The 26,667-nt window shown below is 35.8% G+C and overlaps 1 protein-coding gene across 2 annotated transcripts in view; it reads right to left on the bottom strand.

The window, feature by feature from the left end:
* The window catches only part of smchd1 (structural maintenance of chromosomes flexible hinge domain containing 1), an 80,350-nt gene that overhangs the window by 4,589 nt on the left and 49,094 nt on the right, over positions 1 to 26,667 (bottom strand). The window contains exons 26-46 of one of the 2 annotated variants that reach the window (XM_066723419.1): positions 26,194 to 26,342; positions 24,040 to 24,128; positions 23,766 to 23,884; positions 23,379 to 23,546; positions 18,633 to 18,758; positions 18,371 to 18,450; positions 17,903 to 18,060; positions 16,937 to 17,052; positions 14,114 to 14,175; positions 13,083 to 13,170; positions 11,989 to 12,120; positions 10,563 to 10,715; positions 10,096 to 10,228; positions 9,195 to 9,314; positions 8,604 to 8,689; positions 8,201 to 8,323; positions 5,781 to 5,971; positions 5,178 to 5,287; positions 4,415 to 4,485; positions 3,763 to 3,934; positions 1,159 to 1,317 (exon numbers count right to left, since the gene is read on the bottom strand). In XM_066723419.1, coding sequence (XP_066579516.1) covers positions 1,159 to 1,317; positions 3,763 to 3,934; positions 4,415 to 4,485; positions 5,178 to 5,287; positions 5,781 to 5,971; positions 8,201 to 8,323; positions 8,604 to 8,689; positions 9,195 to 9,314; positions 10,096 to 10,228; positions 10,563 to 10,715; positions 11,989 to 12,120; positions 13,083 to 13,170; positions 14,114 to 14,175; positions 16,937 to 17,052; positions 17,903 to 18,060; positions 18,371 to 18,450; positions 18,633 to 18,758; positions 23,379 to 23,546; positions 23,766 to 23,884; positions 24,040 to 24,128; positions 26,194 to 26,342 — 2,605 coding nt within the window. The remainder of the gene's footprint in view (positions 1 to 1,158; positions 1,318 to 3,762; positions 3,935 to 4,414; positions 4,486 to 5,177; positions 5,288 to 5,780; positions 5,972 to 8,200; positions 8,324 to 8,603; positions 8,690 to 9,194; positions 9,315 to 10,095; positions 10,229 to 10,562; positions 10,716 to 11,988; positions 12,121 to 13,082; positions 13,171 to 14,113; positions 14,176 to 16,936; positions 17,053 to 17,902; positions 18,061 to 18,370; positions 18,451 to 18,632; positions 18,759 to 23,378; positions 23,547 to 23,765; positions 23,885 to 24,039; positions 24,129 to 26,193; positions 26,343 to 26,667) is intronic. The other variant, XM_066723420.1, reaches the window with a different exon arrangement.

The raw sequence follows: 26,667 nt of genomic DNA, 5'->3' as shown, positions 1-26,667 counted from the left end.
CACACTAACAAATGAGAAGGGGTGTTATATGATGACATTATTGCTCTTCATACTCCTCTTCCTCTTCAGTGCTATTCCCTTCTCTGGGTTTGTGAACGTCATTAAAAGGATTTCATTGGATTGGCAAGATATTCATAGAGTCAAGGTCTGTGATTGGGTTAAAAAAAAAAAAAAAAATCTCTAGGAATGATGACAGACAGTAACGTCCTTTCCATTGGTCAGTACCACACGCCAGCCAAGATGCAATGTAAACAACCCACACATTTCTCTTCAGCAGAATCTCCGCTATGCAGCAGAAAATGCACATCTCTATCATTTCCCCATAAATTAATACGTAGTAATTGATGAATACTTATCTAACAACTTTGTTAAATATCTATGTAAAAATGCAATAGAAGACGTATGGAAATGGCATAATAACAGCAGACCTGTCAACTGTCACGCACCTCGTGTGACTCTTGTATTATTGGTCCGACATTCACAACTTTTTATTGTCACAATTCAAATTAACTATAAAGGTTTAATAAAGGAATATTTTGGAATTACAGCTGTAATTGACCGAACAATACGTTTTTCTTTTTCATTTTTTATACATTTTCATTCAATTGCCAGCTTAGCAATGTGAGCTGCAATGAAAATGCCTGAACAATAGCGTCCTTGTGGCAATGTTTTCCGGTCACAACAGCGAAATACAAAATGTATAAGACCTATCTAGCTAGCTAATTTATACAGTCTACTTCACTAAACGATTGACTTTTCCTCTCCAAACCACAATCAACACTCAGACTGCCGCTCTGCGTTCAGAAACATAACTGTGTGTTCGAGTTACAGCGAATACAGAATAAATATCAATAGCTGGCTGCTATTTGATCACATCATCAAAAACATCATTGTTCGGTAAAATTTATTCGGTCGAACACCGAAAGTGCTTTTTTGCTATTTTCGGCCGAATAATTTCGGTTGCCGAACATTCAGTGCATCCCTACTGACAAGGGTTCACGTTAGACATAAGTGATGAAGTGCCACAGACCACAGCTGATTGAAAATTTCAAGAAGCAAGCTAATACAGTTGGATGAAATAATTTTTTTTGCAGTATCTTGTAAAAGATGCAGCTAATCATGACCTCAAATGTTCTCCTCTAAAAGTCAATGACTTACCAAGTTTCATTTCAATGTCTTGGAGCTGTTTCTCCTGCAACTGGAGCTCTTCTCGTTTCTTCAACATCTCCGGTGATTTGAGGTACTGCATGTGAGTTTCAATATCACTCTTCACATCTCTGAGCTTCATAAACGCCGTGCGATATTGCTGAAGGAGATCTGCCAAGATAACAGGGTTTATAGCATTAGAGTCATAGGCCGTTGACAATTTAGAAACTCTGGGGGAAAACAAAAAGGTTTAGCAAAGTCGCAAGCAACACCAAGAAGTTAGCACATTCTAAAGGGCAGGTATACAACTAATTGCAATATTAGAAGGATTAAACCAAAAAATATGAAGATGGATCACGGTTTATTCCGTAACTGTATTCACCTTATTACCATTAATATAAAATTACTATTGATCTATTTCAGTTGGACTCATGCCCAAGAGAGGAACAACTGAGGACTGTATACATTCAGAATATATTATTTTTTACCCCACATGAATTCTACCCAATATGGAATGAAATATTTATAGTCCTAGTTGAATAGAGGAAGAATGGCCGTTAGCCTTAGCGAACGAGAGCAGGGGATAGAACATGTTTTCAAGTTTAAAGTGGGCTGCCCCCCCAGTGTAATTTAACACTGGGGCATTGCATACAATGAGTAATGGTCTGTTTGGAGTGGAACATGCGTCACTCTCATTCAGTTGATTCAGGAACAGAAAATCTTGAGAGGAATTAACAATGTTAAGCCAAACAACTACTTCAAAACTAATACAGAAGCTAGGTCCTCAGAAGAAAAATGTATAGTAAAATTAAAATGCAAGTATATCAAGGATAAAATACTGTAGATGCAGAAAACAGATAGGGTGTATGTGTATATATTGTATATATTTTAGTGCTAGGTGCAGCACTACCAGGCCAGCACCTCCCAGAAGTCCTGGAAGGATTAATCATGCTATAGAAGCACCTGACCCGTAGGATACTCCTGATTGGCCGTATCCTGCATAAAAGCAGAAAGTTGGCACCATTTATTGTGGTGTATAGGAGCTGGAAGGTGGAGGAGAGAACAAAGACGACCTGGTAATTGACATTGATTTATGGACTTTGACTATTCTTTGGGATTCATGCTTCGTCTTTTCTTTGTCATTTTGATTATCTGGATGTTTAGAGAGAATTGTATCTGACAGTGTCACAATATGTATGCATGCATGTGTGGATGTAGATTTATATAAGATATATATACTGATCAAAAATATAAACTCAACGTGTAAAGTATTGGTCCCATGTTTCATGAGCTGAAATGAAAGATCTCATTTTCCATAAGCACACAACTTATTTCTCTCAAATTGGGTGTACACATTTGTTTATATCCCTGTTTCTGAGCATTTCTCCTTTGCCAAGATAATCCATCCACCTGACAGGTGTGGCAGATCAAGTAGCTGATTAAACAGCATGATGCACAGGTGCACCTTGTGCTGGGGAAAATGAAAGGCCACTCTAAAATGAGTATTCTAGTCACACAACACAATGCCACAGATGTCTCAAGTCTTGAGGGAGCGTGAAATTCACAAGCTGACTGCAGGAATGTCCACCAGAGCTGCTGCCTGAGAATTGAACATTAATTTCTCTACCATAAGCCGCCTTCTACATCGTTTTAGAGAATGTGGCAGTAAGTCCAACCGGCCTCCCAACTGCAGACCACGTGTATCCATGCCAGCCCGAGCCCTCCACATTCGGCTTCTTCACCTGCGGGATTGTCTGAGACCAACCACCTCGACAGCTGATGAAACTGTGGGTTGGCACAATTGAAGAATGTCTGCACAAACCGTCTCAAGGAAGCTCAGCTCATCGGCTTGTCGTAATCACCAGTGTCTTGACCTGACTGCAGGATTGTTACGAGAGCTGCAATCAGCATACAAATTGCATGCTCCCTCAAAACTTGAGACTAGAGAAAATAAGTATTAGATCAATGCATACTACCAGTGCTCATGTACGTCTCTGAAACCTGGTCACTAAGTGCAAAAATGATACACAAAATGCAAACACCACCAAGAAGCATGGAAATAACAAGAGACAGAAAAACAAATACATGGATCAGTGAACAAACAAAAGTATGTGACATAATTGAAAGAGTGATAATGTTAAAATGACAAATGGGCCAGACACATTGCAAGAACTATGGATGAAAAGATGGACAAAGGAAGCTATAGAATGGTTCGCATCCCAAGAGATGAAAAAAATACCTAGAAGATGAAAGAAGTTTGCTGCTATGACCTGGAAAAGAGCGTAAATCGAATGAAGTGGTAACATCTTGGAGAGGCCTTCACCCAGCAGCGGATCAGTAAAGGCTGTTGTTGACGATGATATAAACACCTAACCACATTGTGGAAGCCGATTCATTGGGTTACATCAGAATGCATCTTGATGAGGTACTTTGATTTGTAAGTTAGTAGCAACTGAATAAGAATGATAGGCTGAATGGTCTCCTCATGTTTGTCACATCTGTTATGTTACTTAACATACAAATGGAACTGTTACTAATCTTCATTAAGTATTTGAAACAGACGTTTGCTGCACAAATGCCCCAAAGTGTAAATTCCATTGTTTAAAATGTACTTACCAATTTGTGTCGTCAGTTTATGGTATGATGGGGGCAGAGGTGCTCCAAAGTACATCCCTCGTAACTTGTCCAGTGACGGTGCCTTGTTTTGAAGGCCTCCAAACTTCCCATTGCTACGGATTCGGTCCCCTTGCCGGGTCAATAATGTTGGACAATGTGTCAGTTTAACAACCTGAAGATGTAAAAAAAATACATAACTAAATACATAAATGACACAATCCTTAATTTTGATCTGTCTTTTAAATTAAGATTGTATTAATGAACCAGAAGAAAGAATACCCAACAAAGTTAGATGTTTTTTGTACACATTGTTATGAATTACCAATTATATAATTCAGGTTTGTTAACCCAGAGCCACATATCAAAGGGATAATGGTATTTCTTAAGTATTTATCTAATTGATGGAGATTGAGCTTGTTAATCCAGCTCTACAAAAGCCGCTATTTGTAATTATCATACTAACCATATTAAAAATAAGTAAGACAAGTCATTAATGTTGATTCCCACCCCCAATTGTTTACTTGTTCTTATAAATAGCCATTAAGTGGGCATCTTTTAAAGTAAAAACAGAGGAAATTATTGATCTATACATCACTGGTTTAATGTGGTACTTGACTGATGACAGCTTGATAAAGTAGACAATTTTACCCACCTCCTTCCTATAGTGGTTTGCAGCATCCAAGTCATCCAGAAGAATGGTGTCTCCCAGGAGCATGCCAAAGACTGGGGAGAATTGCAGGAAACGGGCAGCCATTAAACAAAGCACCCCCCAATGAGACATAACAATTGAGCAACACATGTTCAACTAAATGCAGCTTAAGGCAAAAAAAAAAAATCACTATTACAAAAAGGCACCAAATGTTGATTATATTATACTTACATTGCAAATAACAGAAAATTATTTTAAATGAATGAACTCTTGAGCTTTGCTGGAAGCAGCCCAATATGCTGGGCAGTAGTAGAGTCACATAGAAGCCTGCAGATTACTAACCATGAGGAGAGCAACCACCAACCCCAGGCATAAACACACTGCCTTTCACTCATAGTTTAACAAAAAACTAAAAACAAATCTGTCTGGAGGAATCCTGGTTGAAGAATTTTGAAGAATGAAGCACACTTATTAAACAATCTTATAAATGCAAAAGTAAGGTCCTTATTATTTCATTTTAATTCTAATTTTCAGATGCATCTGTTGCATAGAATACCACTTTAATAAAATGTTTAACATCAACATGATAAGTTGTCATTAAATCAACTTTCAGAAATTCCGTTTAATACATTCTGAACAAAATTACTTTCCTTTATGCCTTTATGGATCAAAACATGGCTCAGTGATTGAAAAAAATAAAAGTACTGAGTTAACACAAGTAAAAGAATAAAAGTAAGTAGTCAACAGGAAATATTTGCTGACTCACCTATTTTACAGTTTGGAAGATGTTCTGGGAAAATCAGGAGATCCCGAACAAATACAGGATTTCCTAAAGGTTCAAAGCAACACCTTCCATTCCTTATGTGAGGTAGGGACCTGTGAAAGAAAAATGATATTTATTATTTTTGTAAGCTCAATCCAGGTATTTATATGATCTCTTCCAGGCACCATGGGTCGAATTAAAGCAAAACTTTGACCCACCCACTAATAGAAAACTATAAACCTGTTCATCATAGTACTTACATTTATGATTAGAAGAAAGTGTCATCTTTCTAAAAATGAAGCCGCAACTAATCCGGCCCCAAGTGAAATATGAATATTAATTCAAGCCCAGGTGGGGGACTTTGCCCCTGGGTAAGGTACTGTACTAGATTGGTCCAGTAAAGAACAGCTGTATAAATGGATAATTATAATGTGATATACTGTAAGTTGCCTTAGACAAAGGCTCCTGCTTAGAAATATTATAACTAATTGGCAGTACTGATTAAACTATTCAGTTGAAATATTTTAAAACAAACTAGGTTTTACATTTATTTGAATTGTATACATGTTGTGCATATAATTGAATAAGGTAACAAATCTGCCATACTTGTTCCAGTCTGGAAGGTTTTTCCTGTAGATGGTGTCCAGAGGAAGCACTTGCTGCCTTCCCTGGGTGTCCTTAAAGATCTGCCGAGCTGCATCAGTGGTCAGTGTGACCACACAGTCCATATCACTTGCCAGGTGCCAAGAGATCACCTTTGCAGCTTCATTGTCCGCAACATGGGCCAAGTGAGCAATCTGTGGGTTAGTTATGTTTTAAGATGTATGAACATCACAATGGAGTTGATTACATATGCACGTTTAAATTGCACTATGAGCGTACATTCATTACATAAATGATGCATGATTGTGCTTGTTCCAAAAATGCACAAAAACTAAATTTTCCCCAAAACCATTTGTAAAAAATATTTAGTGCATTAATGTAACAGATCTTAGTCATTGTTAAATCTTGCTAATTTCCTTTTTCAGTTACTTGTAATACATTTTCAAAAGTAGTAAAATAGGGTGTAATTTTGTTTCATACATTTTTTCCAGCTTACTATACATTTTATAAGGTAGCAATTAAATAAAAAGTAACTTAATTTTTTTTTTTTTAATTAACTGACCATGTAACTGCAAAAGTAGTAGGTTTCAAATACTACAGAATTTAAATTATTTCTTCACAATTGTTGAAATGATTGGTTTTAAATGGATATAAATTAAATGTATTAAATATAGTATGTTTTCCCAACTTGTAAATGCACCAGCCTGCAGTGGGAGCTTTTCTGAGCAAGGCTGAGCTGGTTTTAGAAAAACAGTGGACCTCTATTTTAAACAAAACAGCTGATGTTGTCCACAGTATTACCACCTGACCAATTAGAACATCTTCCGACTGTGTCCTAAGCGTGTCCAAAATATTGGTCTGTTGAATTCCTCTTAGTGTTTTTTAAAGTCAAGCTACTGCATGGTGTGCTGCTTAACCACAAATCTATCTGTCCTACAGTTCATGATTTACAATGTTTGGTATAATATGTTTCATAGCAGTACTTACATCTATGAGGAGAAAGGCATAACTGTACTGAAAAAAGTTTAATAAGTTCTCCCACATATGGTATAAACTTCAAGTGGGGAACATTTAAAATGATCTCTCAGGATTATACTAAAATACTAATCATTTTCATACTAAAAAAAATAAGGAATAAAAATGAAATGCAAATCCTCAAACAGGAAAAAACCACCAACACAACCAGTATTTGAGAATGCACTCACAAACTGAATTAGCCACTGAATGAAACTCTTAAAACTAATAAAGACATGCATTAGATTAATTCCCCCCAACATACACAAATGAAGAAATCTGGATAATTATACAATATTAATTAAACCCTAAAACTGTAAAGTAAAAAAAAACCTGAAAAAACAAAGGGGTGAGGAGGTCTGTAATTAGAATCTGTAAGGTGATGCATTATTCACATACATTCAATCACATACATACATTCACATACATACTTCAATCTAAAAATTCAGAATGAGTCTTATTTTGGTGGATAAGATGCAAACTATTTAGTTTACCACTGTTGATAATCCTTTGTGCTGTAGTTAAAAAGATTTGACTGGGATTGACATGTTTCATAACGTCATTAAGTTAAAATCAGCTACAGAAAGACAGTTACATTCACCGTTTGAATACATTAAATAGGTTCCGATTGCAAAACAGGAAGCTTAATGGTAATGAAAACAAAATAAAACAAACAAATAAAAGCCATGCTTTGTTGGGGTGGTTTCAAACACCAGATGGCTCCAATAATTAAAGACATATTTACACAGGGCACAGATGTAAAGAAAAACCTAATTTGAGGTTATCTATACATACACGCTTTAGGCAAAAGTTGCATTCTTTCAGGATACTAAGTCTATGAAATAAGCAATTAAACCACGAAACAACCCCCCCCTCCCCCCCAAATAAATTACGCAACTTTATTACAACATGTTATTAAAAATACTGAAACATGAGACTAAAAGCTAAAGAATGAGACACCCAAACCCCCCTCCTCCTTTTCCATTTAACACATTAAATACCACATAAATTACCTCTGGCAGAAACCTTATAGCCCAGCATTACAAACCACTACTTCTTCTCTTTAACCATCTAACGGTCTGTAAATTTAATACATAGCCTTTATTTAGTGGGAAGCTTAAAATATTTTTTTAACCTGTTATCAATGAGACTCTGGAATGAAATGATGCATTGCAAACCGATTCACTTACACAGTAAACAGATTTGTCACCGATCACTCTGACTGAGCCAAGACAACACAGATCAATCCATTACTCTATATAGAACTATAGCCATTCTGTAATTCATCCTAATGGACATATAATAATCAAGCTCTGTGCATCTAGTTCTGATATCCGTACGGTTTGTAGGTTCTGTAAATTCAGCATTTCAAACAATTAAAAAAGCAGCACATAATGTTCTGCAAATACCTTTCCCAAGACATCTGGGTTTCCTTTAGAAGTGTTGGGGATTGTGCAGATTCTGCGAGGCTCTTTCATTATCTTTTCACGCTCTGCTGCCTTTACTCTCATCATGACTTCTATATGTTCAACCTGCAAATTAAAGAAAAAGAAATCTTGAGCTGTGCAGTGTGAAATATTTAAAGGGTGGGCTTATTATAGAAATTATAAAATAATTAATTAAAAATTATTAGTCAAGTTTTAAACTACAATAATTTAAAAACTAGTGCTTTACAATTGGAGGATAAACATTATTTTTCTAAATTAGCTTTGTGACAGATACACTATTTGACAGACATGGTTAAGGAACTGTACACGTGTCTTTGAAAACACACATACAAAAGAAAGCTATGTAGAGCTTGACCACACTCACAGCTGTCAGCTGGGACACATCGATATCTATATTCCTCAGATCCGTTTTGAGATGAACCTCCTTTACTGATGCTTCTCGGGCTTGGCCTATGTAAACAAAAAAGTAACATGAGCATTTACCTTTGACTACGTTCTCAGAAAATAACTACTATTTATAACTAGGGCTGTCAGTCGATTAATGGATCGGTTAATCAATGGCCATTAGTTGATTGTTGATATTGTAAGTGAAATTTCCATGGTACAAAAGGATAATACCAATTAATAACTGCATAATGTAAATAAACAGTACCTTGGAGTGAAATTGAAATGATGCATGTTAAAAGCTAAATGCTACTACAGATATGCACAACAAAAATGCAGTTAATTATGTAAACCATAGCTATAATTTAGAATTAGATGTAAACTGGCCTGGCTCTGTCATTACTGCCTGAGTAACACAAAGAGACTCTCACATGAATGACAATAATCTCAAAATATGTAGGAAAAAAAAAATCTAAATGGAAACCACACACAAAAAAAAGGCTTAATCACTATGACATTGAATTAGAAATTATTGGGTATGATAATTTTCTTTGCTGAATGAATAACTTACATTTCAACTCTGTGACTAGTTGATTGTTTGTGTCAAACAAACTCTTGTAAGCAACAACAGACTGGGTAATTTGGTCTTTCTCCCGTGTTAAGGCTGCAATTTGCTGCTGCTTCTTACAATCTGAAAAGGGATATTAAAAAATAAATAAAATATATATATATATATATACACACATACACACACACACATATATATACACACACAAACATTGTTACAATATATACACACAATTAGGTCCATAAATCTTTGGACAGTGACATAATTATTATCATTTTGGCTCTGTACACAACCACAATGGATTTGAAAGGAAAAAATATGTTTAATTTGAGGGTAGTTACATTCAAATTGGGTGAATGGTGTAGGAATTACACCCATTTATATATGTGGCCCCCCCAATTTTAGGGGATCAACAGTATTTGGACAAACTCATCATGAATTAAATTGTGAGTTGCAATACTTGGTTGCAAATCCTTTGCAGTCAATGACTGCCTGAAGTCTGGAACCCATAGACATCAGCAGATGCTGGGTGTCTTCCCTGGTGATGCTCTGCCAGGCCTGCACTGCAGCTGTCTTTAGTTCCTGCTTGTTCTTGGGGCGTTTTGCAACCAAGTATTCTATTAATGATTATGTTAGTTTTTTCAAATACATTCGAGACCCTAAAATTGGGGGGATCACATATATAAATGTATATACATGCATACATACACTTAAATGATTTACACCGGTGCATGTTAAATAATATACTTTTCATACAGTACTTGGTGTATGTATGCCAAAAGCACTCAAACAAACAAAAAAAAGTGTCTACTATTGGTTAAAACATGAAACGATGAAAGGTTATAGCATTAAAAGATTTGAAGGAAAACCAAATACAACAAAAAGGACTAAACCTGTAGCTCACCATTTGAAAACATGAATGGAAGCTCAAATGGTTTCAAAGCATTTTCTTTTACAAAGCCAGGAACAACTGGATTGAAGAACAGAATGTATTCAGTTCCGTCGATGCCGGGGCTGTTTTCAGCAAGAATGAGATTCTGAAATGAGGGAAGTTCCACAGCACACTTAAGTATAGGTTAAGCTCAATCCATGTGTAGAATATACAGGACATTTTAAAATACATTACATGTAGGAACATGTAAAGTGTGAGATCTGTAAAGCAAGCACAATAAATCGAAGATTAAAACTGATTCTAATTATGATCTTTTGATAACCCGAGACCAAAAACGAATCAAGCTATCAATACAATTTTGAATAGATTTTTGAAACAGTACAACCTGTCATTCTGAAAAGCAAAAGTCAATTAACAACATCCATTGTAAATGTAATTATACTCTTTTGGTAACAGATTTTACAGAACAGCAAACTTACCACAATCTCAGCACAACCTCTAGAGAGGTTAAACTGTACTTGTCTGACTTTCCCTTGAAATTGAGGGATTTCGATGTCAGTCTCATTAGGACTCTTAATGGTAACCACCACTTTTCCATCTAGATTTGCACCAGTGGGGTTGTCATACTCATCCTGAAAACAGCAGACATAAAAGCTTCAGTGTAATTCACAGTTGGGGTAATTTAACAATTCCCCAAAAAGCCACCCAGGTAAAAGAACAAAATATTAATTTATTTTTGAATTCTGCTAAAATAATCAACAAAGGGGCAACCAAACAGAACTTTGAAGCCATGCTGATTCATTTGACTGCAAGGAATCTCTGCAATCTCCTAACAATAACACATTACTGACATTTACCAAAATAGGTTGTCAATGATGGCAGAAACATTTTTCTTTGCCATTTACAGTACTGAATCTTCCATAATTTGGTGCATATATGCAGCTGCTGTGAACTCCTCTTCCCTGATTTGCCTCTTAGTAAACACTATGTCAAAACCTATCATTGTGTTTTGAAGTTGACTCTTTTGTACTTTATTTCACACAGGGTTGCGTTAATATCCACCTTGTTCTTCTGAAACCATGTTCCTACTGGTGATTGTTACAAAGCTAACAGCAAGTAAACAGCATGACCATGACCAAGGGAAAATAGAACAACCCAAAAACAGCATAAATTCAACATGAGCTGCATTACAACTTTGACTGACCTAACAATGACAGATTTTAAATTATAGAGCGGATACCCATTAAGTGGAAGAAAATCCTGCTAAACAATATAATTTACCATGTGTGGGTGGATTCACAGTTCTGATTCAGTCTCGGACACATACGAAAAAAAGAAAATGAAAGTAATTCCATTTGTAGGCAATTTCGCCAAGTTGTATTCAGTTCCCTTACTTGATCACTTGCTAAATCTACTCTAACAAAACAGTCATACAAATAAACAGCTTTTAAACTGGTGTATATTAGAGAAAATAAATTAAGATATTCTGTATCAAACTTTTGTATTTTGTGGAGATGTGAACAAGAACTACACAATTTGGTAAATAATTACTTCAGTGTGTTTGAACTATTTTGAACTAAGAGAAAACCCCTGAGCAGAAACATGCATCATTGCCAGTTCGTTGCTACTTGTTTATTAAGGAGCAGCTATGGTGTCCTTCTGGATTTACAAGGAGTTGAACTGCTAAAAAAATAATCTAGGCATGGCTCACTGAAGTGAGTAGCTCTCATGGTATTGAGATTGTTTCTCTTGCAATTAGGCCATTATATATACTAACACAGAGGCCCACACAGACGGAGGATGTTTCATATAATCATGTAGCTAATGAGTTGTGGTGACTGGGCCTTTACACAACATGAAATACTTTTATAATAATAATAAAGCAAACAAGAAATATCTAGTTACCATGATTTTAAGACGCAGGTTGTTAACTAATATCCGAAGGGCAATGGAACGGATATTAGAAACAACTGGAGTTGGCGGCTGGACATCTGGCATCAATTTCACTGGATCATTAGGCTCCACATTTATTACAAACTGAAATCAAAACATACTTTAATTAATATTATGAAAATGACCCTGTCCTGTTACACTGAATCAAATATAAATAACTTTAATGACACATAAATATCTTTGAACTGGATATAATTTCAAATGTAACCATACATCTTTACCACAAAAACCTTCATTAGTAAACAGTGAAGATTTATCAGTATCCCAGTAACAGTGCTTGTGAAAGGTTTATAATTAATATCTTAAAGCTTCTCCCATCTCCAGCTGCATGGCACTTTAATTCTTTCTTTAGGGGCAAGATTACAAAACAGGCAAACACACTAACAAAAGTATATAGCAATTATACAAGGAATCAAATTAAAAAGTACCAAACATCAATTTACATCCTGGGCAAAAATATTTTATTTCTGTATAATTTTACCTAAGGCTCTCTTTCAGTTGAGGTGCAATCCAAATATTACGTCTCGTTATTTGTCATCACAATAACTGTGCAAATATGGGTATTAAGTTTATGACTGGAACTACTGGTCATTATACAGGGCTGTAAAGGCATCATTCTATATTCACTCATGACAGATTTGAGAATGACCAAATCGCATATAAATCGGAGATTGTGATTTGCTCGTCAGCCATTTAGAAGCATTCGACATCGGCCTTGGTACACCAAAATTGTGGCCTGGGACTCGTGATATTTATTCAAATTCTTGAAATGTAAGAGCATCATTACAATATTTACAGTGCAATTCACAATTATAACCTCAGCAATCTTGCATTTCAAATAAAAGTGCCTCTGCACTGAAGACTATGCTATCCATAACAGGGACAAACTAAAATTGTGCATTTGCACTTGACATTGAATGAGTAACGTACGATTAGAGAAGTGATACGTGATTTTACAATCTGAAATCCTACATAACAATTGTATTAAAATATTTGTATTACATTTGAAACTATTTGAGTATTCAAAGATTTGAACAGAAACTCACCTGTTCACTCCATAACATTCTCGTTTTGTCCACTGTAAATGAAAACTGAATGCTGTACTCGCCCACACGATCTGGAATTATTTTGTCTCTGATGAAAAACATACAAATAATAAAAAAAAAGCTACACTTTGAGAAGGTTAAGCAATATGGTCACCCAGAGGTATTCATATCAGGTGAAGAGTTAATGGCCAAGTTGGTACATGGTGTATAAATACATATATACAAAATAAAACTGCAAAACTTGCCGTTTCCCTGCACAGTGTCAGGTTCCCTTCTAGCAGGCTCTACTTCATGATTTCTATTATATTTTAAGTAGACGTAAAGAACTAGAGTTGCTCTGTTTGTTTATTATTACTTTTTTTTAAGATTTGAATGGAAAGTGATCAGGTCTGCGTTCTCAAATTGCAGTGACACATTACATGGAATTACATGTTAAAAGAACCATGATTTTACACAATCCGAGTATTGTCTCACTAGAGGGCCCCCAAGCTCGTCATGGTTTGTACAAACAAAGTAATGGATGATATGTTAGTCCTTTATTGAAAAGCATAATTCCTACTACAGGCATACATCCAGAACGTACCTAGTCTAATAGCCTAACTCATGAAACACTCTCTGAAAAACTAAACAGGACCAAGATTTTAATTTGAACTTGGCGTTTTATTACTATTTGGCAGTGTGTGTTGCCCTATTCTTGCCATTTCCAAATAAGGGATTTCAAGAGGGACAAAGCTGGCAACCAGTTATGAAATTATAGGAAAAAAATAAACTAATGCATTTTAATACAATAGACAATTCCCATCTTTTCCATCAAATGTCCTAAGAGACTCCTTTGTGCATTGCAAGGGATTTTCCACAATGTTAATTCAATTGAGAAGTAAAACCAATTAGCATTTGGTCTTGCTCATCAGAGCTTGCATAAGAAATTACTGAAGCAATATCAAATAATACAAAATAAAAATTGTAGCTTTCATAAATATTCCAATATTCAGCATTCATTGCAGAATGAGGAAATACAATTAAAAACCCACCTGAAATAAAACCGGCCTTCTTTTTCATTTTCCTTTGGCTTGCTACACATGAGTGTGGCAGCCTAAAAGAAAACCAAAAACAATACCAATGAAAGGAAATGCTGGTATAAATCGATAATTGAACTCATCTGAGAACCGTTCTGGAAGTGGCAATTAAGTTATTACAAAGACAAAGAGATTCAGATAAATGTATTCATAAATATACAAACATGGATTCAATTAGGGCTGTGCCAGTGACACATTTTTCAGTATGGATATAGCATTGGAGAATTTACCACGGTGGCAGGGGGTTGGCTGTGAACAACCCGACACAGCATAGGTTGTGTTTCAGAACTAGGGGGGACATGCATTTGGAGTTTTAAAACAGTTGGCGAATGGGGGGGATACAAGATGCTGTCAATATAGGGGGGGACAGCACCTATGGATACGCTAGACAAACCACTTGCACCCCACCGCCTCCCCCGGTCGACAATTCTGTAACAGACCGCCTTGCCTATGCTAATTTTGTCGGGAACCCCTGTATACCGTTAACACAGCCCTCGATTCTTGAAGTGTCTTAACTAAAGACCAAAAGTTGCATTTTAATATTCATATTAGCTATCCATGTCAACAGACTCACTGCTTTATGAGTATATTAATATTGTGGGGAAGATACTTATCTTATATTTCACTGATAACATTACTATTATTTCAACTGCAATGAACAGGTTACATCCCATTGGCAAATGCCCACTGTTTCATTCTTAACCATGAAGACAGTTTAAGGCTCTCCGTATAGGACTTCTTCCCAGCTAAACATCATATAGTGTTAAAAGAAAAAGCTGATGTAAAACCCTGGATAAACTTAATCATATCTGGGTCATGACCATGCTGACCTGTACACAGTAGCATTACTTATTTAACACCACAATATTTACCCATTTCAAACTGGATTGTGTTGCCATAGTTCCTTCATAAAACTAGATTCCAAACATAACTGTCATGGCTGGGGGAAAATCCATAACAAAACCAACCAGAAAATTATACACTGACTGCACAGCAGTATATAATATAAAAAGTTAAATTTGATTTTATCTAGCAACATGAGTAAGAGATTTTACTTTCATAATAGGGATGCACCGAATGTTCAGCAACCGGAATTATTCAAACGAAAATAGCAAAAAAAAAAAAAGCACTTTCGGTGTTCGGCCGAATAAGTGAAAAAAACAAATACATTTTACCAAACAATGACGTTTTTGATGACACGATCAAATAGCAGCCAGCTATTGCTATTTATTTTGTATTTGATGTAACTCCAGTGCACAGTTATGTTTCTGAACGCAGAGCGGCAGTCTGAGTGTGGTTTGGACAGGAAAAAAAACAATCGTTTAGTGAAGTAGACTGCATAAATTAGCTATAGGTTTTATACATTTTGTATTTCGCTGTTCTGACTGGAAAACATTGCCACAAGGACGCTACTGCTCAGGCATTTTCATTGCAGCTCACATTGCTAAGCTGGCAACTGAATGAAAATGTATAAAAAATGAAAAAAAAACCGTATTGTTCGGTCAATTACAGCTGTAATTGCATAATATTCCTTTATAAAACAAAGTCACAACCTTTATAGTTGATTTGAAATCGTGACAATAAAAAGTCGCAAAAATTTCGGTACAATAATACAAGAGTCTGACACGAGGTGCGTGAGAGTTAACAGGTCTGCTGTTATCATACCATTTCCATACATCATCTAATAATTTATTTTTACATAGATATTTATTTAACAAAGTTGTTGTGTTAGATAAGTATTCATCAATTGCATCAATTACAACATATTAATTTGTGTTGAAACGATTTGCGATAGAGACATGTGCATTTTCTGCTGCGTAGCGGAGATTCTGCTGAAGAGAAGTGTGCAGTTTGTTTACATTGCGTCTATGCCCGGCGTGTGGTATTGACCATAGAAAGGACGTCACTGTCTGTCATCATCCCTAGAGATTATATATTTTTTACCCAATCACAGACCGTGACTCTGAATATCTAGCCAATCCAATGAAATCCTTTTCATGATGTGCAGAGGCCCAGAGAAGGGAATAGCACTGAAGAGGAAGAGGAGTATGAAGAGCAATAATGTGTCACCATATAACACCCCTTCTCATTTGTTAGTGTGTTTATACAGATCCCCATTAGCTGCCATGTTATTGCATATGTGATTGATTAATTTGAAAACGATGCTCTCGCCTCTACTAGCAAGTAGTATAATTCAACAGAATGTGGTGTTTTTTTGATAGAAGACCTTATAACACTTGCATGTAGAAACTGTGGGGGAGCATTTTTTCCTTTTCCCTGATACACACCTGTCTAGTCTATACAGGTGTGCAATTAGCTTTTGTTATAGTGATTGATGAATTACCTAAATAATTGCCACCTTTTAACATGTTTACCACACATTTATGCACCCTCAGTCAGTTATCAAGAAGGGGGTGCTCAAAGTATTAAAATATGTTTATTTTACTAATTTATTCATTTTAAGTAATATTGTGCTTTGTTGGTATGATGTCTGCTGAAATGTTAAATAAATGTTTTAAAATTGTAGTTTTGTAATTGATCTTGTCTTTGAAAAGCAAGACAAAATAGTAAAAGCTCATTTAGACTATTTAATTTTCATTTCGGTGCATCCCTATTTCAGCAATAAAAAGATAAGGCCCAACATTTAAATATGATGTGACTTCACTTTAATTTGTTTAAATTTATTAACACTATAATCAGCCTGAACATTGAATGAAAAGAGCAAATAGTGTCGTAAAGCCACAGTGTTCGATGTGAATCTGCTGCTAACAGACTTACATGTTCTGGAGGTCGTGTGCCAGAAGTCCGACCTTTCCACATCTGCATTGACATCATAGCTGGATTCAAATTCCTCATTCCATTGCCATCTTCTGACAGAACAGTCACTGTGAACACTAGAAATTACAGATTATAAATAGATACACTTCAAGAGGGTAAAAGAAATATACCCATGTCATGATTCACCTTGTCATGATTTAAGACTGTCAAATCCTATGCAAAATGGTAACATATATATGACCAGTATTCAAATCACCTGAGAGAAAACGTGTGATTTCTTAATTTATTAAATATATAGCATTTCATATCAAACATTGCCAGGATGTAAATTTTTAGGGCTTAACATGGTTGTTTGATACCATTTGCAAAATCCAGCAGTGTCAATATTTATTGTAATATATTTACTGAATAGCAAAAAATACAATTATATTTTGCTTATACTAATTAACCAGAGCTTGATGTGTTGTTTCCTTTATTTTTGCTTAGGTTCATGAAGGGGATACAGTGAGACCTGTAGGATGATGAATGAATTACAGCTCAAATAATTTGGGCAAAATAAAGGGCCCTATATAACAGATCTAGGTTTCTGGGTTTTTAAAATAAGTCAGTGAGCAAGACTCCAGGGCTATATAAAACAAAAATCTGTGATGGAGAGAAAAAAAAAAAAAAAAAAGGTAAAACATACAACTTCAGCGTAAGTGGTATGTTGAAGGATGTAGCTAAACTATGTGAAAGGAATTTGTCAATTTGTCACAGATCTGCACACTGAGCTACAATTCTATTCATAAGTGTCTTGGGTACAATTTTTATGGAAGATTGAAAAGGTCGTGGATAGATCTTTTGAAATGTTACTCCAGTTGATGTAGGTTGATGCATGAATATAAACTTTAGGCAGACAAAAATATGTATAAAAGTGAGGGAAGCCAAAATGAAAACTGATCACAAAAATAATAGGGGATAAAATACCGGTTAAAAAACCTCCCGCAGGGAACACTGCATCTTGGTCGTACTCTACCAAGAGTTTCACAGGTTTAGTGGAGTCTGGGAGAACATTGATTTTCACAGAAGGTCCCTCTAAAGTGGATTTATTTAATATGCCTTGAAATGTTATGTTGTATTCACCCCTAAAATGTAAAGAGAAATATATTTTCTAATTAAAAAAAACATTATTCAAGTAATACATATGCATTATTATTAGTTAAGGTTGTAGTTAAGGTTGCTAAGAATGGAAATTAAAAAAGTAGTATCACCTGAAAATGATCAAAATCAAATAAAAGGAATTAAACTATTACAAGGAAACAACTTTCAATCACACGAGTGCCTCTATGAAATTAAGGTGTACCTTACAATTAGTTTAACCACATATGCTTAAAAGCATCTTTGATTAGGAGAAGTGTATTTTACCAATTACCGGTTCTTTATTACAATACTTACTTAGGTGCATACACTCGATACGCTGCAAAGGTAGCTCTACCATTTTTGTCGACTTTTTGTGGCTGTGGCACAGGTGCCATCTGAAAAGAAAGATCCAAGTATGTTAATTCTGTATTTTTAGTTTTACGAAAAGATTTAACAATAACAATTCTCTCTGGAAAATAAAGCTCTACATAAGGGATTTATTATTAAATATGTTTTGGAAATGTAAGACAGAGACATTCATATTTATTAGTAACTTGTTTATGCATCTGTGACATACCTTTAACAAGTTATCCTTTAAAAGTACCACTTTGACCTGTGGGTCACAGGTTGGATTGGCCCATTGATCACACAACTGAAGAGTAAACGGCTTCTCAAATTCCTTCCCATTAACCACCATTAGATGCTGTTCAAATAAAAAAATATTTTTTATGAAAATTTATAATATGTATTATACACATATATAATGTATATATAAACACACATATATATACACAAAGCTATACACACACATATATATATATATATATATACATATACATATATATACATATATACACATATATACATATATATATACACATATACATATATATATATATATATATATATATATATATATACACACATATACATATATATACACATATACATATACATATATATACACACACATATATATATATATATATATATATATATATACATATATACACACACTCACCTAAAGGATTATTAGGAACACCATACTAATACTGTGTTTGACCCCCTTTCGCCTTCAGAACTGCCTTAATTCTACGTGGCATTGATTCAACAAGGTGCTGAAAGCATTCTTTAGAAATGTTGGCCCATATTGATAGGATAGCATCTTGCAGTTGATGGAGATTTGTGGGATGCACATCCAAGGCACGAAGCTCCCGTTCCACCACATCCCAAAGATGCTCTATTGGGTTGAGATCTGGTGACTGTGGGGGCCAGTTTAGTACAGTGAACTCATTGTCATGTTCAAGAAACCAATTTGAAATGATTCGACCTTTGTGACATGGTGCATTATCCTGCTGGAAGTAGCCATCAGAGGATGGGTACATGGTGGTCATAAAGGGATGGACATGGTCAGAAACAATGCTCAGGTAGGCCGTGGCATTTAAACGATGCCCAATTGGCACTAAGGGGCCTAAAGTGTGCCAAGAAAACATCCCCCACACCATTACACCACCACCACCAGCCTGCACAGTGGTAACAAGGCATGATGGATCCATGTTCTCATTCTGTTTACGCCAAATTCTGACTCTACCATCTGAATGTCTCAACAGAAATCGAGACTCATCAGACCAGGCAACATTTTTCCAGTCTTCAACTGTCCAATTTTGGTGAGCTTGTGCAAATTGTATCCTCTTTTTCCTATTTGTAGTGGAGATGAGTGGTACCCGGTGGGGTCTTCTGCTGTTGTAGCCCATCCGCCTCAAGGTTGTACGTGTTGTGGCTTCACAAATGCTTTGCTGCATACCTCGGTTGTAACTAGTGGTTATTTCAGTCAAAGTTGCTCTTCTGTCAGCTTGAATCAGTCGGCCCATTCTCCTCTGACCTCTAGCATCAACAAGGCATTTTCGCCCACAGGACTGCCGCATACTGGATGTTTTTCCCTTTTCACACCATTCTTTGTAAACCCTAGAAATGGTTGTGCGTGAAAATCCCAGTAACTGAGTAGACTGTGAAATACTCAGACCGGCCCGTCTGGCACCAACAACCATGCCACGCTCAAAATTGCTTAAATCACCTTTCTTTCCCATTCAGACATTCAGTTTGGAGTTCAGGAGATTGTCTTGACCAGGACCACACCCCTAAATGCATTGAAGCAACTGCCATGTGATTGGTTGGTTAGATAATTGCATTAATGAGAAATTGAACAGGTGTTCCTAATAATCCTTTAGGTGAGTGTATATATATATATACACTCACCTAAAGGATTATTAGGAACACCTGTTCAATTTCTTATTAATGCAATTATCTAACCAACCAATTACATGGTAGTTGCTTCAATGCATTTAGGGGTGTGGTCCTGGTCAAGACAATCTCCTGAACTCCAAACTGAATGTCTGAATGGGAAAGAAAGGTGATTTAAGCAATTTTGAGCGTGGCATGGTTGTTGGTGCCAGACGGACCAGTCTGAGTATTTCACAATCTGCTCAGTTACTGGGATTTTCACGCACAACCATTTCTAGAGTTTACAAAGAATGGTGTGAAAAGGGAAAAACATCCAGTATGCGGCAGTCCTCTGGGCGAAAATGCCTTGTTGATGCTAGAGGTCAGAGGAGAATGGGACGACTGATTCAAGCTGATAGAAGAGCAACTTTGACTGAAATAACCACTCGTTACAACCGAGGTATGCAGCAAAGCATTTGTGAAGCCACAACACGTACAACCTTGAGGCGGATGGGCTACAACAGCAGAAGACCCCACCGGGTACCACTCATCTCCACTACAAATAGGAAAAAGAGGCTACAATTTGCACAAGCTCACCAAAATTGGACAGTTGAAGACTGGAAAAATGTTGCCTGGTCTGATGAGTCTCGATTTCTGTTGAGACATTCAGATGGTAGAGTCAGAATTTGGCGTAAACAGAATGAGAACATGGATCCATCATGCCTTGTTACCACTGTGCAGGCTGCTGGTGGTGGTGTAATGGTGTGGGGGATGTTTTCTTGGCACACTTTAGGCCCCTTAGTGCCAATTGGGCATCGTTTAAATGCCACGGCCTACCTGAGCATTGTTTCTGACCATGTCCATCCCTTTATGACCACCATGTACCCATCCTCTGATGGCTACTTCCAGCAGGATAATGCACCATGTCACAAAGGTCGAATCATTTCAAATTGGTTTCTTGAACATGACAATGAGTTCACTGTACTAAACTGGCCCCCACAGTCACCAGATCTCAACCCAATAGAGCATCTTTGGGATGTGGTGGAACGGGAGCTTCGTGCCCTGGATGTGCATCCCACAAATCTCCATCAACTGCAAGATGCTATCCTATCAATATGGGCCAACATTTCTAAAGAATGCTTTCAGCACCTTGTTGAATCAATGCCACGTAGAATTAAGGCAGTTCTGAAGGCGAAAGGGGGTCAAACACAGTATTAGTATGGTGTTCCTAATAATCCTTTAGGTGAGTGTATATATATATATATATATATATATATATATATATATATATATATATATATATACATACACACACACACACACACACACACACACACACACACACACACACATATATATATATATACATACAGTACTGTTTAAACGTTTTAGGCAGGTGTGAAAAATGCTGTAAAGTAAGAATGCTTTCAAAAATAGACATGTTAATAGATTATATGCATCAATTACCTAAATGCGCCCGCAAGGTACCACTGCTCAAGAAAGCACATGTACAGGCCCGTCTGAAGTTTTCCAATGAACATCTGAATGATTCAGAGGAGAACTGGGTGAAAGTGTTGTGGTCAGATGAGACCAAAATCGAGCTCTTTGGCATCAACTCAACTCGCCGTGTTTGGAGGAGGAGGAATGACCCCAAGAACACCATCCCCACCGTCAAACATGGAGGTGGAAACATTATGCTTTGGGGGTGTTTTTCTGCTAAGAGGACAGGACAACTGCACCACATCAAAGGGACGATGGACGGGGCCATGTACCGTCAAATCTTGGGTGAGAACCTCCTTCCCTCAGCCAGGGCATTGAAAATGGGTGGATGATGGGTATTCCAGCATGACAATGACCCAAAACACACAGCCAATGCAACAAAGGAGTGGCTCAAGAAGAAGCACATTAAGGTCCTGGAGTGGCCTAGCCAGTCTCCAGACATTAATCCCATAGAAAATCTGTGGAGGGAGCTGAAGGTTCGAGTTGCCAAACGTCAGCCTGGAAACCTTAATAACTTGGAGAGGATCTGCAAAGAGGAGTGGGACAAAATCCCTCCTGAGATGTGTGCAAACCTGGTGGCCGACTACAAGAAACGTCTGACCTCTGTGATTGCCAACAAGGGTTTTGACACCAAGTACTAAGTCGAAGGGGTCAAATACTTATTTCCCTCATTAACATGCAAATCAATATATAACTTTTTTGAAATGCGTTTTTCTGGATTTTTCAAGGGTTTTGCCACCAAGTACAAAATCAGCAGAGGATCAAATACTTTTTTCCCCTCACTGTATACATAAAATATCACACACACATACATATACATCAGAACAGCTGATTGCAAACTTTGGCTACAAATATTTCACACAGTGGCAACAGTTGTAAAGATTTCAACACAATCAACTGAATACGTAACCTCAAGACTTGCCACATGCCTTAATACAATAGGTGCTTTAAAATTTCCATTTGTTATCTGGATCAAATGCAACAGTACATTTGATTACTATCTGTCATACTAATTCTCTCACCTGCCAAAAAACTAATCTTGGTTGCTTATAACAATGCTTTTTACAGCAGAACTAGTCAATCTTAAAACATTTATACATTTTTATGTTGTATTGATGTTGATAACTCTGTTCTTTGGTACAGAATAATGTAATCAACGTGTGTTGGGTCTGAAGTTTGTTTTCCTTTTTTTCAAAAGGACATTTCATTCGCAATGTGTAAAAAAAACTTTGATTTGCAGTTTAAAAACCTCAATACACTACAGAGAGAAGGCGTGTCCATCTGTGCCACATCTCATTGTTGAATACAAAATCATTATTGAAATGTATAAAACTATATATTTTTAAAAGTATATAGTTTAAGTTAGTGTATGTATCTTGAAGCACAAGCAAAAACAAAAAGCCTGAGTGTCTGCATTTTATGCAAACGGGTACACATGTGTACATATATATATATATATATATATATATATATATATATATATATATATATATATATATATATATATATATATATATATATATAAGAGAGAGAGAGAGAAACACAGATTATATACATGTACACACACATCCCCTCCCCCCCCACAAACACACAAACTCGTTACCTTGTCGGCCTTTGGCCAGTCAACAAATTGCAGCTGTGCAGGGGGTCCTGCAATCAGATTAACACGCATGTACTCCACAAAGCTTCGCCAAGCAAAACACAGCTCTTTGGATCCAGGAGCTATGGGAGTGAACTTTATTCCTTTGATCACAATTAACTGCAAGCTTTCCTATATTTGTAAAAAAAAAAAAAAAAAAAAAAAAAAAAAAAGCGTGTGCTAAAACATTTTCTCAAAAAGAGAATCTCAATGTTCTAAATTCACAAAATAAGTAATATTCAAAAGTAAATTAACAAAAAAAAAAAGATGAAATCAAACTTACAGTATACCAAGTGTGAGGAGAAATAATTGGCAAATTCATTTTCTGATAGGCTGCTTATGATACTTTACCTGCCAGATAACTTGTAAACTGGATTTATCAAGCCCTTCAGAAGAAACACCAACTGAATTCACAGCAGATGATGACAATACATTTGTTTTATTCCCATACTGGTCTGTAATTTCCAAATCTAGAGTAAAGAAAATTAGAAGCAATCACAATTTACACCACACATGCAAACCATTCTTTTACTAAATGTGCTCTAGTATCAGTAAATAAAGATTTAAAAGGCAAAAACTAAAATTAGAAATATTCAACATTTGCATTTCCAAACAATTTACTTACAGATATCTGCAGTCAGCTCTTCGCCCATAGTAAGTGAACAGTCACCATTCAGAGTAGCCTTAATGCGCTTTGGCTCATCTGGAAGAGGCCTAACAAACACAAGAGATTAGAAAAAGCAAGTAAAGATAATACTGTATATATGCTGGTGTTTTATCTCCCATCAAGTTACATTTAAGATTGGTGAAATGAGAGGGATACGCATCATAATGATTATTAATTTCAATTACCATCAGCACCATTGTGGAAATTTCCAGAAAAAAGTGACTATTAAAACAACACTACATAAACACTAGGTACAATATGGATTGGACTGGATTTTAGATTTGGCATCTACAATACAAAGGAAAGGGAGAAAGACATAGGCCTACTTGGAAAAACAGTAAAAAATCTGCACAATTCACACAATTACTGTGCATCTGGTATAACATTCAACTTCTATACCACTGACTTGATCCACTGAAAACAATGCATATATATGGGATCCCCTGGGACCAGGATTGAAAACCTCTGTTAGTGCACAACACATTAGGTAGGATTCTTTGCCTTGCTAAAGTAAAACCGATCTAAGTCGCTGATTCAATAAAGCCTCTTTCACAAGACACGCTTAAAACAAGCTTGATAAATTAACAGCAAGCATATATATGTTTATAATCTAATAAGGTGCTTATTGAACATTTTGCTTTAGTATCATCTGCCATTTGATTTACACATAATATTGGCAAAACATCCTTGAATAAGAGGGAAAATGCACACTCGGGAGTACAAACCCAAAATAAATTTCCCCCAAACTCGTAAAACAAAAGCACAAAAAATAATACGGCTTCTGTAATGAGGTGCCTGTTGAACCCCTAAAAACACAAATATAAATAAAACTGAGCTTCTGTAATGAGGTGTCCATTGAACCCCGACAACATAGAATATAATATAAAACAGCAAAGTAATTACAGGGAGGGACAGTGTTCAATAGTGTTTCAGTGTGTGGACAAACTCTCACAGCGATAAACACACTGGAGCAAGTGCAACTGAGAGATATACCCCTTTGCTGTGTAATTCAGACAAAATAATCATTACTTGAAAGATAGCTGGATGTAATGAGCTCCCTCCCAAAGAAAAAAAAAAAAATCACAGTGTAATTCAGCAAATACACACAACTATACAAAAGCAAAATAAACTTGAATGCTAAAGTTCCTGGAAAAACTGTCTGCAGTATACATACATATACACACACACATATATATATATATATATATATATATATATATATATATATATATACACATATATATACACACACATATATATATACATATACACACATATACATACATACATACATGCATACACACATACACACACACCTAAAAAAAGTTTTAGGATAGAAGCAATAGAAAACAGTAATCAGCCTAGTAGGTGGAGTAAAATAAAATCTTAGGTACATTCATATTTATAGTCATAGTAAGTAAATTTAAGTTATTAGTAGTAGTTGAAGCAGTTGTAATTGTAAATAATATTCATTGTTACATTAGAAATAATGTGCTTACAGAGGGAAAAGAGGGAAATAATATGGAATAATAAGAATACGAATAATCTGTATTAAAGCCCCTAATTTATTGTAGTATAATTATTTTTAGAAGTAGAAGAGGTATAAGTATTCATATAATACAGTTTTATATGTGGAAATTAAGAAGCAGTTTAGACAAAGCACAAGTGGAATATTAATAATAGTCTTTCATTCAAGCATTGTGAACTAGAGAGCAAATAAACATGTATTGATTACTTACATTACCAGAACGATAGATAGAATAAGATTTTTGAGAGAGACCAGTCCCTTCAGAGTAATTCAGTGGGTTTCAGACAAAATAAACATTAAGTTACTAGAAATACAGATGGATAGAATAAGCCTTTTTCTCTCAAACTCATATAGCAATAAACACACCAGAAGAGAAAATGCAACTGTGAGACTGATCCATTCACAGTGTAATTCAGCACTATAGGCTATATACACACAGCAAGACAAAATTTTAATTAAATTAAATTAAAAAAACATATAAAACAAAATAAAACCAAGACAGACATTTCTGGTTGAACATTTTGCATATCTGCCGAGGCAAATGTGTCTGGAATGTTTTTTCTAAATAATTCTTATAATCTTACCTGACAGTAAAAGATCTTTCGAGTGACACGCGTTCATCCTGAAATGACACTTGGCAGTAACGGGGGTCTTTAATGGAATTGGGAACCATCACATCAGGTAGAATTCCTTCAATGAGGTCCTCCTTCTTTAACTTGGGGGTCCAGTTTACCTACAGGACAAAAAATGCTTTGCTGTGAACACAGATTTGACAGTTCCTGTGACTTGCTTCCAGTTGATGCAGGCTAGAAGATTTTTTTTTTTTTTTAATTTATTATTTATTTAATTTTCATAAATTTTAACAAAACACTGATTTATTACAATATTCTCCCATTAGATTTAGTAAGAAAAACATTCAGATGCTAGCAGAATGAAGAAAAAACAACAACTATTCTCTTAGGCTATGTATAATGACTCCATTTGCACAATTCAGTCAATTCAAACCAAAACCCAATTCAATTTATTTCCATCACAATTATTCTACATTCTGTCGAACC

This window comes from Amia ocellicauda, chromosome 2 (assembly GCF_036373705.1).
Source record: "Amia ocellicauda isolate fAmiCal2 chromosome 2, fAmiCal2.hap1, whole genome shotgun sequence".
Classification (NCBI taxonomy): domain Eukaryota; kingdom Metazoa; phylum Chordata; class Actinopteri; order Amiiformes; family Amiidae; genus Amia; species Amia ocellicauda.
The sequence above is the reverse complement of the archived record's forward strand: the minus strand, read 5'-3'. Positions and strand labels throughout refer to the sequence as shown.